General features: G+C 35.7%; 1 protein-coding gene across 1 annotated transcript in view; it reads left to right on the top strand.

The window, feature by feature from the left end:
• The first annotated feature begins 1,707 nt into the window (after positions 1–1,707).
• EPC1 (enhancer of polycomb 1) overlaps positions 1,708–20,450 on the top strand; it is a 93,805-nt gene continuing 75,062 nt past the window's right edge. Inside the window, exon 1 of the mRNA XM_060659018.3 lies at positions 1,708–1,985. Coding sequence (XP_060515001.1) covers positions 1,983–1,985 — 3 coding nt within the window. The 5' untranslated portion in view covers positions 1,708–1,982. The remainder of the gene's footprint in view (positions 1,986–20,450) is intronic.

Here is a 20,450-nt window from a genome sequence, read left to right as displayed (position 1 = left end):
TTTTACTGTCGTCAGGTCACTATTGATGAGATTACAAAATAATCTCTTTACCGCAGTCGTTCATTAAATATATTTGCATCCAAGTCTTTCGTCATCTACTCCAGTTGAAGGAGAGCAGGGACAATAGACATAGCCCAGAGAAGGGATCTAGTTAGGTTCTATCTAAATTGGCCTAGCACCCATGCCTGTAGGTGTCTGTCTGGCAAAAGCAAATGAATGCATGGTAAGCCGTACCTCCTGGTTTACCGTGGACAGTCCCTGTTTATTCCAATCATCATATAGTTAATAATATGTCCCCTTTCGCTCTCAAGTGTCCTGATTAAAATGATGAATTATATAGTCACCTTAGCTATCGCTCCTTAAGAATGTTACCTATTAAATGCCAGGCAGGGAAAGGGATGCCAGACCAACAGGTATGTGCACAGGGGGAAAGGGATCCTGAAGAACTAGGCAATTCCTCACCCCTTTTCTTCATCCAGTTCCTTTAAACATTGCTCTATCCTTGGCTCATTAGAAGTTTAGCTGGAGAAGAATTTTGAATGTGTTCAATTAACAAATATGCAGTATTAGACACATTTCGATATTTGCTGGCTTTTTGACTTTACATTTACAATCATCATGTTGCATTCATTTTGTATTAATTTTTTTTTTAAGTCTCAGACTTCATTTTTATTTAAAAGCCCAATTGGAACCACCAAATACCTGACTCAGCTCGCAACTAGAGACAGAGCATCAAATTTCCCAGCCCACTTAATTTGAAAGCTTGCCAAGATAGGTGAAAGACCTTATAAATATGTAAAGCAGGAAGTTCAAATTACAGTCAAGTAAATCTCTAGTGATTGATGTTCTTTTCAAAACAATTAAAAAAAAAAACTCATAAAAGCAGCACATTTCTAAGACCCCCTTACCAGAGGTTTCACCAGAGTTCAGACTGGACAATGTACTTTTAGTACTCTATTTATTTTGGATTTTTACCACTTCCTGGAGGCCGGGAGGAGGCACAGTGGGAGGATCCAAAAAAACTCAGTACCACAGCCATTTTGTTTGTAAGGCAGAGTGGTAGAATTCTGTCAGCCAGTAAAGGTTTTTGAAACAGAATTTTTAAGGAGGAAAAAAAAAAAAGTATGTCTATTGTTTTAAATTTAACCACTAAAATCGTTTTATTTTTATTCTTTGCACAAATGGTAGTTATTGCAGCTAACGAGTTCTATTTTTACAAGGAATTAAATCTCTCTAAGCTACAGGAGTCGTGAATTTTGTTCAAGGAGGACTGCCTTCTTTAGGTACCTATGATGTGAAATCAACAATGTTTTGATGGAAATAGTTTTTTTTTTTTTTTAATGGCCATATTTGTATCCAAATTACATATCCACGTTTGCGAAGTGATCAACGATTTGCTTAAGAAATGCATTATATTCCGTTAAAACCCCCATACAGGAAATAAGAGGGTTCCTTAAGACGTTAAAAGGGCATTTTCCTGAGCTTACAGGCAGTCGTTGGTGCTATTGTTTTGCAGTGTCACTTAATAGCGAGCTTAGACTTTTGTCGTTTGGGTGGCTGTGCTTTTAAAAGCCCAGTGTAAAATGGCACACACACTGCATTTTTTTCCGAGCTGCAGGAGGCGGGGGGAGCGGGGGATAGTGCAGACTGTAGGGACACTGCCCTCCTAACCAATCAGAGCACGCCTGCTTGCCATCGCAAAGTTGTTAACCCCAGAGTCTTCTGGCTGCCGCTGCCTCCTCTGCTTTTAATCTTCCGTGGATATTTCTCCGATTTTTTCCAAACGCCCACAGATCCTGGGGGAAGCCACCCTATTCAGCCACTGATCATGGAAGAAAGTATTACTTTTTATTTACCAAATATTTTAAAGATGTTTGAAGATCCATATGCTGCCTGGAGGCTGTTGTTTCTAGGGACACAAGTATCCAGCCTATATTGTTACAATTATTTTTCAAGAACTGGCTTCTTCTTTGCCTACACTAATGGTAAGTTTGTATTTTTTAACATTTATTTCATTAAATCTTTGAATGAGCCACCAGATAAAGAGGATTTTCATTGTGTTTCTTCTAACAAAACCAATCTTTGTATTTTTCTTTAGCTTTGATCTCTGCATATTCCACCTAATCTTGTCTGGTTAATTTTTACTAAAAGAAAGAAAGATAGTTTTTTTGTTTTCATTATTAAAGCTAAATGTTTATAATATAAATTATACTTTAATTACTGTGAACTACAGGAGAACTCAGCTATTTCAAGATGGACTTGTTTTGTGCCAGCAATGTTGGTAATGCCAAATATGTGCATATCCCCTTTATAAAAATTATGTATTACCTAATTTGTCCAGGACTAAATTATCAGCAGGCAAACTATGGATGTAGTTTTTGTTTCTTTCTTTCTTTCTTTTTTTTTTTTTTTTTTAACTGGCCTATTGTGGTTTTCTTGATGGATTACTTGGATACAAACTACCGAAAAGCTGCCCTTGGTATAATGAAGGTGGAGATTGACATAACCGGGTTTATATTAAGTTATGGCTGTTACTAAATAGTGGGTCTTTTATTTGCTGATCAGATCTAAACTTGTATTCCATAATATTAATTCTTTGAGGCTCTTCATTAGATAATCTTCGTAGATCTAGCTTGTTTTTCTCCAAAAAGGTATCTTTGGGAGACATTTTGTAATTTTTGGCATTTTTCTAATTTTTTTTCTTTTTGCACACGGTGGGAGATCTTTTTTGTTTTGCATTGATCTGTGTTGGTGGCGCTGTCGTGCTCCTCAACAATTTATGTCAGTTTCACTAAAAGAAAAAAGGAGGAAAAAAAAAGAGGTGGGGCAAGATTTGATCTATTATCTTATCCCTTTATTTCCTTAAAGAAAGTTCAATTTGGTCAGAGGAATTATTCAGTTGTATGATTGAAATGTTTTTGTTTTTTTTTGTGCACTGTGAACTGTGGGTGAGAGCAGACATGTCGTCACAACCAGTCCAGGGAGCATCAGAGACAAGCATGCAGTTTGCAGTTGTGTTTTATCTGATCTGATTATCTCTAGATCAGAATTTTTCAGTAATAAGCTGTTGGTTTACCCTCCCTTTCCCCAGTAACATTTTGCATTTTCTTTATATCACAATACCATACGTATTCATGTTTTTTCAATGTAACAAAACATTTGAGTTTTAGTTCACTCAATGTTGTAAAAGTTTAATTTCGTTTTGAACCTAGAGATTTCTTAAATAACTATTCTAAGTTTCTCCTAGGAATTTTCTACTAGTTTGACGTACAATAATGCCTACATTATTATTTTGAAATGATACTTCAATTAGATTTATGTATATTCTTGTTTTGAAAAAAGCAAGTATTTTGGAATAACATAATTTTTTGAGAATATATACACAACTGCTTCTAACTTTAAAAATACTGGTATTCACGTATCTAAATGTAGGTAAATGTTTTTCATCTTTGTTCTTATTGAGAATTATCTGACTAGAGAATATGGGGTTTAGGCCCAAAGCCTCCCAAGAACAAAATGTATACTATGATATGACATAGGTTATACCCGTCTCTGTGGACATTTTAGTTGTTTATGAAGAGTGTAAGTATGTCCTTCATTTACAAAGAAAGTGGGAGGGATCAATAATTGTACCTAAAAACATAATATTTTGCCAAATAAAGTAAAAACAACTGAAATATTACCCTAGACTACCTTATCATATGATTGAATAATTTCTTGAGAGAGTGAAAATTTCTGGACATATTGTCTTTATTCACTTTGAAATATGTAAATGCTCATTTCACTGATCATTTAAAATTCTGAAGTAAAAACATGTGTGAAAATGACTAGGAATAGTATTTCTGATTTTTGTGTCCCCATAATTTACCTGTATAGGACTCTTTCCTTCAACTTCACAAATAATTATGTATTATGTCTATATTTTGCTTATACAATGCTACAAAAATTTGAAACTGTCCACTGTCACATTTTATTTCTTTATAAAATGTAAATGCCCCCAGCAAGACTAGTTTTGACATTATAGATTATTTATAGAATGAAATACTGCAGGTGTAAATATATTATCTAACCCTCTGGTTATTCTGGAGAGTTTAGTTCTCTGAAGTTGATCTACTGAATAAAATAGACTTCCCAATATGTTTGTTGCTAAAATATTCTGTTATTCAGCTGGTGATATATTTTATTTTAATTTGTAAAAACTAAAAAGGTTTATATATTGTAGCCCCCCTTTTAAAAACAAACTGATGCTATGAAGTCCATATGTAGCTATGCAATGCTCTTTGTTCTCCTATATCATTGACTATTACATCATTGATTATGAAGTAACCATTATAGTTAAATTTTCACTTTTTAAAATCAACCATATTATATTTATATTAAAGATATTCTTTTATGTATGACTCTTATATCACTATGTAGGTAAGGAGGTTTAAATCTAGGAGGCAAAAACAATTTATTATTTTATATTATTCTCCATTTTTAAATCCACCTTGTACCTCATTTTAGCTCTGGATTCTATGGACATTAATTCTTTTTTTAATTGACAACATTTTTGTGGGCATTTAGTTCATGAGTTTGGTGTGATTTAGATTAGAATTGTTATAAACTATAATGTTTCTCTCATGAAAAAAAATCTTTATTTATTAAATGAAGTCTAGAGAGAACTCAGTTTTCCATAGTAACAGTTGCCAGATCACGAGCAATGAGAAAATAATTTTTTTAATCCTGAAATGTCATTTTAGTTAATAATTATACATTTATTTCTTTTTTGCATACCATTTTATCAGAGATAGGAGGAAATAACAAAATTGACTATATTAAAATGGCATATCATATTTTTTACCCTGTTCATCCCTCTCATGGAGGGGAGGGGTCAATGAGTAGTGAAATAGCCAAAAACAGGTTGCAGAAAAAAATGAATAAATGATGCCAAAGACACGGAGAATCTGTAAATCAGATTCTAAACAATAAACCTCAGAAAAATGAACTTGAAATTATGGAGTTCAGTCAATAACAGAAATAATCTGAAAATGTTATTAAGACTTAATGTAATGAACCAACACAATGTCCCAATTTATTAACTTGTATTCATTAGTATTGCTAAAGTTTGAGGAAATTTTCAGGTTAGCCATACCTATTAGGAAAAATGAAATAACAAAAGGAAGAGATATTAAGACAACCTAACATAAAATGCTAAAAATATTAGCCAAAACCAATCTAATATTCCTTGGAATGAACTTCTGGAGAAGAAGGAAATATAGCTAAAAATTTAGCTCTTAGAAAACCAAATTCAATACAGGCCTGAAATCACATATTTCCAACTCCACCTACTTCTTGTGCATATTGACCTCTGCTGTTTCTTGGACATATCATTACTTTCCATAAGACCATACAGATTCACTACAGTCCTCAGCATTTTTGTGCAAGGAAAGAGAGGGGGAAAGTAACAGACAAAATGGGTATTTGTGGTATAACTTTTTTTTATCTCTCCAAAAAGATTCTTAAAAGGAGAGTCTAAAGAGAAAGTAAAACAAAGAAATTATTTGTTTATGAAAAAGATGAAAGGGTTGTACTTTATACATGATTTGTTCAACGTTTTTAAATTTTATTTTATTTTTAATGTTTATTTTTGAGAGAGAAAGAGCTCGAGCTTGTGGGGGAGGGGCAGAGAGAGAGAAGGAGACACAGAATCCCAAGCAAGCTCCAGGCTCTGAGCTGTCAGCACAGAGCCTGACTCAGGGCTTGAACTCATGAACTGTGCGACCATGACCTGAACTGAAGTCAGACACTTAACTGACTGAGCCACCCAGGCACCCCAATTTGTTCAACATTTATTTTTATTTGGGGATTTATTTGTTCTAGATTTTCCTACATATTATGTGCCAGTGTGCTAAGATGCTGGGTATAATATTAAGAAGAGGCATGCATCCCTGCTCTCATGGAGTTTATAGTCCAAGAAGGTTCAAAGTTCTAATCTAAGGTGTTAGATATTGGTAGGGTGGGAGAGGTCCCATTTGGGAATAAAGGCCAAATAAGATTTCTGGAGTAAAAAAAAATTGTGTTTAATTTAAATATGTTCTTATGGGGATTTAACAAGTGTCCTTCTATTGAAGAATCATTATTTGGGCACCAAATATTCACACATTGAGGGGAAAATAGCCCTTAGATTTTAGATACAGCCCAAATAGATGCTATATAAATAGACAGTTAACTAATCCAAATTTCTCTTGCAAAGTGAGAAATAAAACATAAATTTATTGGGGCACCTGGGTGGCTCAGTTGGTTAAGCGTCTGACTCCGGCTCAGGTCATGATCTCGCGGTTCGTGAGTTCAAGCCCCGCATCGGGCTCTGTGCTGACAGCTCAGAGCCTGGAGCCTGTTTCAGATTCTGTGTCTCCCTCTCTCTCTCTGACCCTCCCCCATTCATGCTCTGTCTCTCTCTGTCTCAAAAATAAATAAACATTAAAAAAAATTTTTTTTTAAAAACATAAACTTATTTTCTTGAAAAGAGAGATGGAGAAGATCACTCTGGTAGTACTAATTTGGGGTGTGTCCTTGTGAGGTCCATTTAACGAAAACTTTTAAATGTGGTAGAGCCCGATTTTGTACATTTTGTACATTTTATTCACATTGTCATGAAATAAATGTCTGAATTTAATATAAACTGTGAAATGAAGCAGGGAAATACAATTGCAGTGTTAAAGGATTATATCAAAATTAAAATATTTATTTTTATTTTAAAATCTGTAATAGTTTTAGTGGTATATATAACAGAAACTTTTAAAATAAAAACAAATATTTTAATCTACAAAAGTAACATAATTACACATTTGGCTAATAGTTAATTAGTTAAGCACATCAGATATGGAGCAGGAAATTAAGACCACTGTTATGGGGCACCTGGGTGGCTCAGTCGGTTAAGCACCTGTCTCTTGACTTCGGCTCCGATCATGATCTTGTGGTTTTTGAGACTGAGCCCCACATGGGGCTCTGCAGTGACAGTGAGGAGCCTACTTGGGATTCTCTCCCTCTCTCTCTCTGCTTCTCCTCCTCTCTCTCTCTCAAAATAATTAAATAAAATATAAAAAAAAAAGTTGTTTAGAAAAAGACTGTTGTTATATGCAGATGATATTGAGCAGAAGGCTCTTCATTAAGGATTCTCTATATATGGTTTAAGATGACCTCAAGAATAAAGTAATAAAATTATTTTGCTATAGAGCCAATTAATCCACACTAGCTAGATGTATTATGCCATTTAGTTTGCTTTTGTACTAACATAGAACCTTACTGACAGCGGCATAAAAAATATGGACATTTATTATTTTAACTAAATCATTAACAGGAAGCAAGCCTGTTCTAGGTTTGGTTCAATGGCTTAACAATGTTACCAAGCTCCTTAGCAGTTTACATTTTTTTATATTGCCACAATGTCAGCAATGTCTTTCCTCATAGGCACATTATGACTGCTGCAGCTCCAAGCATCATAGCCTGATATTACAATTTCCAAAGGGAAGAGAGTTTCTCTTAATGCATCTTTTTATAAGGGAAGAAATTCTTTCCCAGAGGCTCATAGCACCATGTTTCTTACAGCTCATTGACTAGGTTTGTAGGATGTGTTCATACCTCACCCAGGCATGATAGAGAGATGAAATTTCTCATGATTGGTTTGGCTAGGCAAGAGCTCTTAGAAGGATGAATACCTTCTCAGTATCCAGTGCTCAATATGGTAGCTTCTATTTGCTTTGTATCAATTTTAACTGCTTTGTGTGAACTTCTTGAATGATAAAACTTAAATATCTGTTTTCACAGAGACCAGACTGGGCACAAAGACAGCTAATTAAAACACACACACGCACACACACACACTGAAAACAAACATTTAATCAGAGCCTACTTTGCTCCAGCTTCTATCTAAATTCTACTTTTTTGTTGTATCCTTAAATTCTCACACAAACTTTGGAAATAGGACAATTGTTATACCCATTTTCCAGAAGAAGAACCTGAGGCTTAGAGATTTGGCTCAGGTTACCTAGTAAATGAAAAAGCTGGAGTTTGAACCTGGGAAGTTTGAAATCAGAGGCTGTGTACTTACCTATTCTTCTATACTATCACATTAGACATTTGTAAAATTTATGTTATGTAAATGGACATCTTTTAAAAGCACTATATGATGTCACTGTTTAAATAAATCTAGTAACATTTTCGTTAAAACAGTAATTGGCCACCTAACTTACCAGCTGTGTATATATCTGATTTTTGTACGTTGAGTTTGCTGAAGGCACACTTGTACCACATCTTGTCTCTTCAGGAATATCTCATGAAATTCTGTCAGAAGTTGGGTTTTTATAGGGAAGAAAAAGATCAAAGCCTAGAGATTCCGTGAGGCTTAGTTGCAGTGGGTAAATACATCATTCATAGCAGTATGTCCCAATAGAATTTTGGCATCTATTTCACAACTTCCAAGTTCAGTTTTATGTACAGAATGTTTCAGTCTTAGCCACGTTGGGGATGTATGGAAGTTTACCCCCTGGGATATTTTGGGGGGATTCACTGTACTCTAGATCAGTGGATCTCAAACTTTAGTGTGCCCAGAATCACTTTAAACACAGATTGCTAGACCCCACACCTAGGGTTCTTGACTCGATTGGTGGAGGTGGAGCCTGAGAAGCTATATTTTTGGCAACCTCCCAGATGCTCCTGGTGCTGCTGATGCTGTTGGTCCCCAGGGACCACCCTCTGAGACCCTGCTCTAGAGAGTTGGATGGTACCTGCCGTGATAAATAGTTTGCCTTTGAAATATGCCAAACTTAAGAAGATGTCATTTAATACTTGGCAAATACATGAATAAACACACATTGAAATATTCAATAGGGTTGTCAGGATAGCCTCACTGAAAGGGTGAGAATTGAGCAATGACCTAAACGGAGGAGTCTTCTTATGCCTCAGCATGAATATCACATTTCAGCTTTATTTGCCAACAAATCATATATGTGTGTATTTTTAGCCTTTTTTAAGCAGCAATCTACAATTTACAAATTATTTTTAAAAGTAGGTAAAAATAGAACTTAGTTGTGTTCAATAGCAACTTACATCTGAGAAAGACTTCTATATCCATGGCATTTTTCTGTTTTTTCTCAAGATTTTATCCCACCAGCCATTAATGGCCCACATTCATTAATAGGACATGGTTTCGATGAGACTGAGAAAGAGGCTGCCATGCCAATGACCTATATTTAGCTTTGAAACTCAGGCTGCTGCCCCAATCCACTGGAAACTCTCCAACCTCCAAGACAAAGGTCACAACCTCTAGTTGAAAAACACTATCACATGCCAAGGAGCAAAGAGGACCTTTGCAAAGAGTTTAATTGCTCCAGTGCTTTGACACTTAAGAAATTTTTATTTCTGAAGGCCTTTGCTCGCTTTTCAGTAAAATAGAAAGTCCAAGAAACAAACTGCCAACATAAATGAGTAAAAGGCAGATTCAATGTCCTTAACATTCCCAGAAGCCGATGTAAACTTTGAGCTATCCTTTCAAACCACTAGAGGCTTCATCAGGAAGCTAATGTGAAGTACCCTGAAGAGACAAGAGTAGTAAGGGTGGACTGGTGTGGTCCACTATCAAAAAAGAGTCATTCAGCATCCATATGATGATAAACTTAGAGCATTTTAAATGGTCTGAACCTGACAAACTGTGCTGTCCAACACAGTAGTCAAGAGCCTCCTGTAACTATGTAAGTTTAAATTAGAATTAAAATTAAAAATTTGGTAGCTACACCTGGCTGGTGGCTACCATATTGAGCAACAGATTCATGGAACATTTCTATCTTAGTCTGTTCAGGCTGCTATTACAATACCATAGCATGGGTAGGTTATAAACAAGCAAACAAAAACATTCATTGCTCATAGCTACAGAGCCTGGAAGTCCAAAATCAAGGTGCTGGCTGATTCAAGGGTCCAGTGAGGGTCATAATGTCCTGGTCCATAGATGGCTGTCTTTTTGCCTTCTGTGTCCTCACGCAGCAGAAGAGGTAAGGGAGCTCTTTGGGGTTTGTTTTACAGAGGCACAAATCCAATTCATGACATTTCTACCCTCATGACCTAATCACCTCCCAAAGACCCCACTTCCAAACGCCATCACATCAGGATTTAGTATTTCAATATATGAATTTGGGGGGACATAAGCATTCAATCTATAGCAGTTTCCACGATTGCAGAAAATTCCGTTGGACAGCACTGGTTCTTCAGACTATGGCAGGCTCACACTGTTGCACGAGTGCTTCTCAACTCCTCCTGTAGTTAGAATCATCCAGAAACTTAAAAACAAAATGCCTGCACCACATCCCCAGAGATTCTAGTTGGTCTAAGATCAGATCTAGGCATAAGCATTTTCCAAAAGTGACTCACAGGATTCTGATACACAGCTGGGGTTGAGAATTGCTAAGTTACTCACTCTACTGAAGTAAGCCCTAAACCAAACATTTAAGAGGTTAGTAGATTTAGAACTGCTACATCTCATCTTAATATTTCAAAAGCTATAATCCATCTCATGTAAAGTGAGGAAGGTTCAAACCAAATTAAAGAATAACTGGACAGTCAGGCCAATTCTGTGGGATAAAGCATTGACTGCCTAATGAACACAACATCAGCTGGAAGAAAAACGGCCCAATAGCCACTGTTAGTTTTGCATACTAAAAGACTATTCTGAAATTAATTTGAGTTTTTAAAAAATAATGCGAAGTTTATTAAAGTTAATATCCAAGGAAGCTCTTCCTTATGTTTTAAATTTAATTTACAAATCTTATCATATTTATAAATCTTGCAAGTTTTAGAAATCATGGTCTTTTAAATTTTGGTCTTATTTATAGTATTACTTAAATGCTTTCCAACTCTTTATTCCCCTTTATACTGCACTTATAAACTTACTGCGTAAACATTTTCAAGAAGTTAAGAAAGTCTTACATGTCTAATAAATTTAACTTCTAAGTATGGTGACTAAGTTCTCTTTAATGTTTCAACACACATATAACTTTGTAGGAATTATACTTAAAAGTCTAATAGGCTGAGCTCTTACAAAACACTTTTGTACTTATTCTACATCTTTCTGGAGTTTAAAGAGTCTTACCTACTAAGAATGTCTTACCTACTAAGAATATTTTAACCCCAGAAAGATTTAGAATGAGTCTAACAAACCAGTTATGTCCTACCAAAAAATTTTGGAGTGATGCCTTCCCAAGTGAAAATTTTTATCTGCCTTCTCAGCTTATTGTGGTGCCTAGATGAGAAGAGGTTTTGGCTGCAGCACACTGTATCTGTGTCTGAGACACTAATGTAATATGCTGAGCCTTATTTATATTCATTGTATCAAAAAAAGTAAAATTATTTGCTCAAGATATTGAGTCATACCTTTCTGGACCTTTTTCCAAGTCAGGTTAGGATCTTTGATCCACACACACGCACAAGTGGCTACAACAATGAACAAATATTTATAGGTTGTGCATTTCTTAATCCTTTAGATATATCCTTTAGATATAAAGGGTTTTATCTAAAGGTTTTATCTATATTTATATCTAAATCTAGACACCTTTGAACTTGGCAGAATCCTTCACATACTGTAGTATAGGACAATCAACTCTTGGATATACTAAGAGTTACTTAATTGACACAATCTCTTTCATGGCTTTGTCTGAATATATGATCACAATTTCCAAGCATATTCTACTGACAAGGTTGTTTTTTTTTTTTTTTTAACCCTCACAAGAGCTGACAAGAGGCTTCTTCATACACATTTCTATTGAAGACATATGAGAACAATTTAAGTACACAGCTTTTCCTGATCTGTTTGAGTCCTAGCTCTGCCCTTGACTACATGTATAACCTTGGGCCAGTTACTTAATTGTGCAGACCCTCAGTTTCCTCTTCTATGAAACAAGGTAATATCACCTACCTCACCTGGTTTTGTGAGACTACAATGAGGGAAAGCACTTAAAGCACCAAATATAGCACCTGACATGTCTAAGCACTCAGTATATGCTCTATGTTCATTTTTTCATAGACCACCCCCCCCCCTTGATGTCAGTGATCAAAATAGGCTTTGTGCAGTGTGTTGGGAATTAAAAAGATAACCCCATTCAGGTGTATGGATATCGCAGTATTAGGGAGGCTCTCATTATCCTCTGCAGTTACTCTTAAAAGTCAGTAAATCCCAGTAAAATGTCAGTAAAGTCAGAGATCCTTTTCAGTGTAATGATTAAGGTTCCTTTGTTACCTGCGTTTTGTTCACTAAATATATCTCAATAAATTTATTGAGTTTCTACTGTATTAAAAACAACAGCAACAACATTGTGCTGAGCCTTAGAGGATTAGGGAGAAGAGAAAAGCCAATGAGAATTGGGGTAGACTTCATGGAGAAAGATACTTTTGACTAGGGCCTTGAAAGACAGTAGGCTTTAACATGTAGAAACTGAGAAAAGACATTCCAGGTAAAGAAAGCCATGTGAGCACAGGCAAGGAGGAGAGAAAACACATGGCATTTGGAGATGCCAGCTAGAAGTCCAGTGTAGGTACAAAGTAAGCTATAATTTGGGGGGGGGGGGCGGGTGCAGAAACTGGGAGAAATGGACCTGTGATGGTAGCTTGGAGCCATCACAAGGAGGATTCAGAATCCCAAGCTAGGGAATCTGGATGTCCGTTATTGCCAATAGAATACCAATTCAAGTGTTTGTAATTAGCCAAAAAATGGTGATGGGATAAATAGGAGGAAACTGCTTCTTTCTTACATCACTGTTTGCCTATTAGCCTGAGTAGAAGAAAACTTCAATGGTCTAGATCTCTGGCCAGGTAAGTTTTGATGGGGGGAATAAAGAGGAATAGAAAAGGTTGAAAAATGTGGGACAGTTTTCAGTAAGTGTGGACACTGGGCAGCAGGGGGCAGCATGAGGGCACTGAAAAGTTAAAAGAATGTGTAGGGCATTTGCTTCTGTAATATTTCTTGACAATTATGAATTTGCATCTATAAGGCTACTTATATTAATAATAACTTAGTGTTCTTTTCCCAGAAATGAATAAATTAAAAGAGAAAAGAAGAAAAGTAACAGGCTGGCTGATGGCAGAATAACATCACTGTTTATTTAAGAGCATAGAAATAAACAGTTGTCTATGTACTATTTCCTTTCAGAGTTCATATAGATTTGAAAATGTCTAAATTTCAATTTGAAAGCAATTGGTTTTCGTTTGAAAAACGAAAGAGTTTATGACTCTTAACTATTTTGCATTTTTTCAAAGTACCCTTGTTCAGCTACACTGTGTCTAAAGGAACTAGTAAAAAAAAAAAAAAAAAAAAAAAAATGAGAAAACACCTGAAAATAAAATTTTAGTTAAATAATGAATACAAATTTTAATATACATTCTATTTTACACACAAATATATGGAATTTTAAGTTTTGGCCTTTTATGACTGTGATATTTTGGTACTTTCAAATGGAATTTTTCTTTCTATATAAAATTTGAGACTATCCTAAATTTCACATTTTTCTGGTGAAGTTCACCTTTTTACTAACCTTTTTAGAAGTCTGGATGGTTCGTGATAGGAAGAATAGAAAATTAGAAGTTTCCCTTTAGATTTTTTTTTTTTTTAGCTCTGGAATTTACCATTGTGAATGCTCCATTACACCCACCAGAAAATCTCTCTCTCTTCCGTTGTATGAGGAAGATGGTATAATACTGTTCATATACCACACACTTACAGAGAAACTTTCTTTGTTCCTTCAAGATTCTCTCAGTGCCCATCACACATGTTTAGGAGGCTGTGATCTCTGCATGGATTGCCCTTCATGTCCTGCTTTTTATTGCCTCATTTCACCTTTATGTATGCTTCTTTCCTTGTATTAACATAATACGTTATACTTGTCACTTGAAGAAAATTTTTAAAATTTTTTTAATGTCTATTTGGTTTTTTTTTTGGGGGGGGGGGGGGGGGAAGGGACAGACAGAGAGGGAGACACAGAATGTGAAGCAGGCTCCAGGCTCAGCTGTCAGCATAGAGCCTGATGCGGGGCTCAAACTCACGAACCGGGGCTGAAGTCTAATGCCCAACCGACTGAGCCACCAAGGCACAAAAAAATTTTTTTTAATGTTTATTTATTTTTGAGAGAAAGAGAGAGAGACAGAGCATGAGCGGGGGATGGGAAAAGAGAGGGAGACACAGAATCCAAAGCAGGCTCCAGGCTCTGAGCTGTCAGCACAGAGCAGTGAGATCATGACCTGAGCCGAAGTTGGACGCTTAATCAACTGAGCCACTCTGGCACTCCTATACTTGTCACTTTAAATGGCCACATAAACTGGGGGCTGACTATTCCATAATTGTTGAATATTGATTTCCACCTTCATTAAGGAAAATTTGAAATGATGAATAAGTGTTCGGTTCTTAAATAACATGAAAGGAGATAAAAACAAATAGCTTCATAAGTTTATGAACCATTTTCTCTATATTTCATTTCAATCATTTGTAAATTTAAAAATATAAAAATAGAAAATTTTTAACATTACCTTTCAAACCAGGATACACCAGTATGTACACACAGGACATACCCTGTTTGTTTTTACAGGAACTAAGTCCATTAAAGGAAATAACATCTTTTTCTTTTGTATCTCCCATGGTTCATAATACAATGCTTGCACAGAGGCAGGGGCCAATAATTAAAACATTAGGAAAATTTATTAAAATGTATGAAACATAAGCTAGTTTTTTGATGTAAAGATTTAAATGTACTCTTTATACTTCTTAAATTGTTAAACTGGTTAAATTGTTACTATTATTGTTCTGGTTGTTTCTATTTGGTATTTTTCTTAGTGCCAGGATAATAGTATTGGCTTATTTTCTTGATTTATTACATAGAAATTCCCTGTACTTTTCCAGTGAGAATATCAGACTAATTGCAGCTCTATTACTAGATTTAATTATTTTGATCATTTCCGCTTCAGCTTTTATTTTGAACTTTGTCTCTTTCTTCAGATAATAATTCTCAATCCTTATTTTCCAGTTTTAATGATATCTTTATAAGCTACATGGATTTCTCAGATCACATTTGACCATAGTTATGGCAAAGCTACTTCTACTAAGCATCCTTTTGTTTAAGCATTGAGTGTTACTAATTACCAACTAGCAGAGCATTACATCTTTGACTCACGCAGTGAAATCACTCGCCCTCTAGGGCATAGCTTTCACTTTATTTGCTCTTACACTCTTCGTAAGGGTTTTCTATACTATGTAAACATATAGCCAAGAAATACGAAAGGCATAATTACTATGAAAATCATATATCTCAATTTTAATTATCTTTTCTTAGACTTTTACATTTAAAAAATTTTACATATCCTCATTTTTTTTCTACCAACTATAGAAAAGGCAAGATGTTCATACAGTTTGACAGTCGGAAAGTTGGGAGGGATCAAGTCTTAGTGCTTTTTTTCAAAGTCCATTTTTTTCAAATGGCCCAAGGACATTAAGATCAAGATTACACAGCTAGTTGGTGTTAAGAAGCAGGATTATAACCTACATCTTTTAACATAAAATGTTCATGAATAACTATTTAATACAGATGAGATAGCCAAGCATGAGTTATTTTTTAATTCATTGATGACTCAATTATAAAATGTAACATGGCTTAAAAACCTTTTCTTTCTTTCTAAAAATAGTCTTAAAAACCCACATAACAGAGGCACTGCTATTATTATAAAGTTAGATTCTTTTCTCTATACTTAAAATTGTTTTGTTTTTTATTCCCACTGAGAATTGAGAAAACAGAATTTTAAGAAAGACCATTAGAATGTAGTTCAAAATTACTCCTGAAGAACCGTTAATTTTCAAGTAGACCATGAAAGTGTATTTGAAGCAGCACAGATTCTGGAACAACCCAAGAAAATAAAGACAGAGAGTTCTGCTAAGATGGAAGAACAGAACACACACAGTAGTGTCTGCTACAAACCTGATATAAGGGTGTGTGTGTGTGTGTGTGTGTGTGTGTGTGTGTGTGCGCGCGCGCGCGCGCGCGCGCGCTAGCATTTTTGTGACTAGAAGGACAAAAGATAGGGTTTAAAAAATTGGGGGAGGGGCGCCTGGGTGGCTCAGTCGGTTGAGCGTCCGACTTCAGCTCAGGTCATGATCTTGCGGTCGGTGAGTTCGAGCCCCGCGTCAGGCCCTGGGATGGCCCAGAGCCTGGAGCCTGCTTCCGATTCTGTGTCTCCCTCTCTCTCTGCCCCTCCCCCGTTCATGCTCTGTCTCTCTCTGTCTCAAAAATAAATAAATGTTAAAAAAAAAAAATTGGGGGAGAAGGAACGCTTTTTTATTCAGATAACATTTCCTTCTTTTTAAGGTTTGGGCTTTGAGTATTTCTGTTTGAAGAAAATAAGGACCGAACAGCTAGTGTATACCCCGTTTAGTATTTATATTAAAATGAAGGTAATTAGGACTTGGTTCAGCCTACTCCAGGGCAACCAACTTTCCAACCTATACTGGAAACTATTCCTTATCTGTTTTTAAGAAAAATGCTCAGCTTTTTTGGTGAAATAGTATTATCTAATAATTCTTATTGGAATCTTACTATAATAACAGGCACAGAAACTATATTGTAAAATTTTGTAGGGATTAAATGAGATAGTGCAGGGGAACCTGGGTGGCTCAGTCACTTGGGCATCTGGCTTCAGCTCAGTTCATGATCTCATGGTTTGGAGTTTGAGCCCCACGTCGGGCTCTGTGCTGACATTTTTTTTACAAATTAAAAAAAAATTTTAATAAGAGAATGCATGTAAAGCAGCCAGCCACAGTAAGAACTCAGTAAATTTGGTTACGTGGTTTCTATACCAAACAATATTTGGAGGCATGAACTATGTCCATGTTACAGAGGAGAAAATTGCAACTCAAAGAAGTAATAATTTAAGTTTACAGAGCTAGGAAAAAGCAGAGTTGAGAATCAAACCCAAATCACCTCTGATTCTGGCATTAGTATTTTAACCACTACATATTAGCCATTTGTTTTATTGGTGTATCATCTGCTAGAAACCTTAAATGCTGCTTTTTAAATGGGGGAAATTGGGCTGCCTGGGTGGCTTAGTCAGTTAAGCCTCTGACTTCAGCTCAGGTCATGGTCTCACAGCTCATGAGTTTGAGCCTCACGTTGGGCTCTGTGCTGACAGCTCAGAGCCTGGAGACTGCTTTGGATTCTGTGTCTCCTTCTCTCTCTGCCCATCTCCTGCTTGTGTTCTGTCTCTTTCTGTCTCTCTCTCTCTCAAAAATAAACAAATATTTTAAAAATGCTTTTAAATTAAAAATAATAAAATGTGGGAAATTAGTGAGCAGAGAAAATTCAGGGAAAAACATTTTTATTAATTTTCTGTTCTAAATGGAGTGATGATGAGAAAGAGGAATTTTTGAGAAAAATATATTAAAATTATAAAAATTTATAATTGTAAGAATTAGAATATAGATACATTTCTTAGAATAATTCAAACTTATGATAGGTTTTAAGGGGCAAAAAAAGATTATTGAAAAATAAATGAAATGGGTGAATTTGGTATTGTGTTCAAGATTTTCCATTTAAGGAAATGTCCAAAGCCCCCTCAGTCTGCCAACAATCTTCTGTGATCAACTGCATGATTTGGACAGGTCATAGATTTTCTGTTCCAATATGCTATTTTGGGGCAAGGGTATGTGTATGCCCTTCCTAACCACTACAGTGAAATTGAAATAATAAATTCTTCCTTAATATTTGTTTAGTACTTTGTAGCTGTCAAAAATTTTTCACTACATTACCTCATTTGTTCTTCATACTGGCCTAAAAGAGAGGAAAACAAGTATTCTTTAAACTAAGTATATGAGATACTTAAGGCTTAGAAACTAAATCATTTCTATGGGATCATACTGCTGGGAACTGGTAGGTATTAGATTAGCATCCAGAGCTTTAAACATGGATGCCAGTATTCCTTTTAGCAGGTGATGCCTCGACTTACTTACTGTACCATGTTGCTACTCGGAGTCCAAAATGTTACTTATCCTTTGACTGTTTTTACTCAAAGCACTCAGCCTAAGGGAAACAGTAGCAGCTTGTACAGAGAGGCTCTGACCCCCTGGGGAGCTTGCTTGACCAGATTTGGAGATTGAGTAGTCACTGAGTTCAATGAGTCATTTGTCAATGGGGGGGAAAGGTGCACCAGAGCTCCTTGTAGATTTAAACCTAGGAATGATACAAAGTTACTAAAGGGAAACAAAACAAAAAAAATCTAACTTTTTTTGATGTTTTATTTATTCTTGACAGAGAGAGACAGAGACAGAGACAAAGCACGAGTGGGGGAGGGGCAGAGCAAGAGAGGGACACAGAATCCGAAGCAGGCTCCAGGCTCTGAGCTCTCAGCGCAGAGCCCAACGTGGGGCTGGAAGTCACAAGCGGTGATATCATGACCTGAGCCAAAGTCTGACGCTTTACGGACTGAGCCATCCTGGCACCCCAAAACAAAAAAAATCTAGATGAATGTAATGTTTTATCTAAATTAGTTGTGTGTGTGTGTGTGTGTGTGTGTGTGTGTATCTTGTTGGACTTTGGTTTCATGTGAGGACTTTTTTAGCTTGGTTTTGTGTCCTTAGGTAAGAATTTTGAAAGTCTTTACAATTCATGTTGTATATGTATATATATACATGTATGTATATATATGTATACATATATGTATATATACATGCAATACATGTATGTATATGTATACTATATATACAGTATTTTATACTGTATATATAGAAAAAAAAAGCTCTGAAAAATAAAATGACCTATGGGATAAAATAGAATTAAAATGTCCTTTAAAAATCGCTCATGTTTATTGAGCATTACTTTTGTGTCAGGTTCCTGATAAACTCTTTGCATTAATGATTCTATTGAATCAATGTATCAACCTACATGGCAGATTCTGTTGATTACTATTTCACTGATGGAGAAACTGCAGCTCCAAGAGTTTTAAGTTAGAATAGAAATCTCTGAATCAAAGTGGTTCACCATGTTCTTTTTAATAGAGAAAGTTTTAGGCAGAAACATAGCTAAATATTTTGGTTTATTTGGTATTAAATACCCAATACATTGTCAAAGTATAGCAATCTGCTAAATTCTGTGTCAGAATTCTGTTCATTTTTATACTTAAATGTCTTATTTTACACTGGTTTTAGCAGGATAAAAATCTTAAGTGATAATAAGGATAATACTTTACATTTATAAGATCGTTATGCTTTTTTCAAAGTTCACATGTCAGACTTCTCAAGTAATTAAAGGAATAACTTGATCAGAAAAAAAACTTTTATTTCCTTGAATTACCTAGATTAGAATTTCCCAAAGTGTGTGTTTATAGAACTAAAGGTAATAATTGATAGTACATAGTAAGGGGTTGCATGGTCAGATAAATTTGGAAAATACTGTAATAAGCATTTGTAAAAGATTTCTTTTCTGCAGTTGTCCTGATCCTTTGCCTTATGAGCCTATACATTTTTTAAAAATATATATAATAGTATTTTTCTAACTTACTGCTTTTTTTTTTTTTTAATGTTTATTTATTTTGATGGGGGTGCACAGAGAGAGAAGGAGAGAGAGAGAATCCCAAGAAGACTGTAGGCTGTCAGTGCAGAGCCCAATGCAGGGCTCAAACTCATGAACCACGAGATCATGACCTGAGCTGAAATCAAGAGTCGGACAGTTAACTGAGCCACCCAGGTGCTACATATGTGCTACCACAGTGTACCTGTGTTTAATTTTTGGCTTATGAGTCTAGTGTTTGGGAAACTTAATTCAGAAGAAATCTTAAGATCTGGATATGACTTATGTCCTTATTAGTTACTCATTTAAGCAAATTGGGTTGGTTTTTTGTTTACTAGTTTCTGCAACTTTAAAGATGGAAGATAAGTTTTACTTCCTCCTGTAACTAGGATTTTGTAAAGACTTGTGAAATAATGGAATGTATTCTCTTTTAATGTCTAATGTGGGAGGTGCTGATGATGTTAGCCACGCTGTGTCCCTGGCTCTGTCCTGAAGCTAAGCTGATTTTTGGCCTTGAGGTGCTCTCACTCCTGTGGGCAAGTAACAAGAAAACTATCACAGAAAAAGTATTGGGAAATCACTTCAAAATTTTACTTGGCTTTGGCTTGCCTGGTAAATGATTAATTAACATGCTTCAGGCACCACTCAGCCTATGACTCCTCCAGTTCACATCTCAACTCACCAGAGTGTATTTTCCGCCCACAGTGTCCTATAGAAATCTTGCTGGCTATGATCTCCAGTGACGGCCTCATTCTTTTTGGTCTTCCTCATTAATCTTTTTGGTCCTCCTTGAAACATTTACCTCACCCAGCTTCTCTCTGTGCTTCTCCCAGCCTCTTGTCTCTCCTTCTCTGTTCTTTTCCTGGCTCTTGTCCCTTTGCTGTCTCC

Source organism: Panthera onca, chromosome B4 (assembly GCF_046562875.1).
Source record: "Panthera onca isolate mPanOnc1 chromosome B4, mPanOnc1 haplotype 2, whole genome shotgun sequence".
NCBI lineage: Eukaryota > Metazoa > Chordata > Mammalia > Carnivora > Felidae > Panthera > Panthera onca.
Note: the sequence above shows the minus strand (reverse complement) of the source record. Positions and strands in the feature narration are given on the sequence as shown.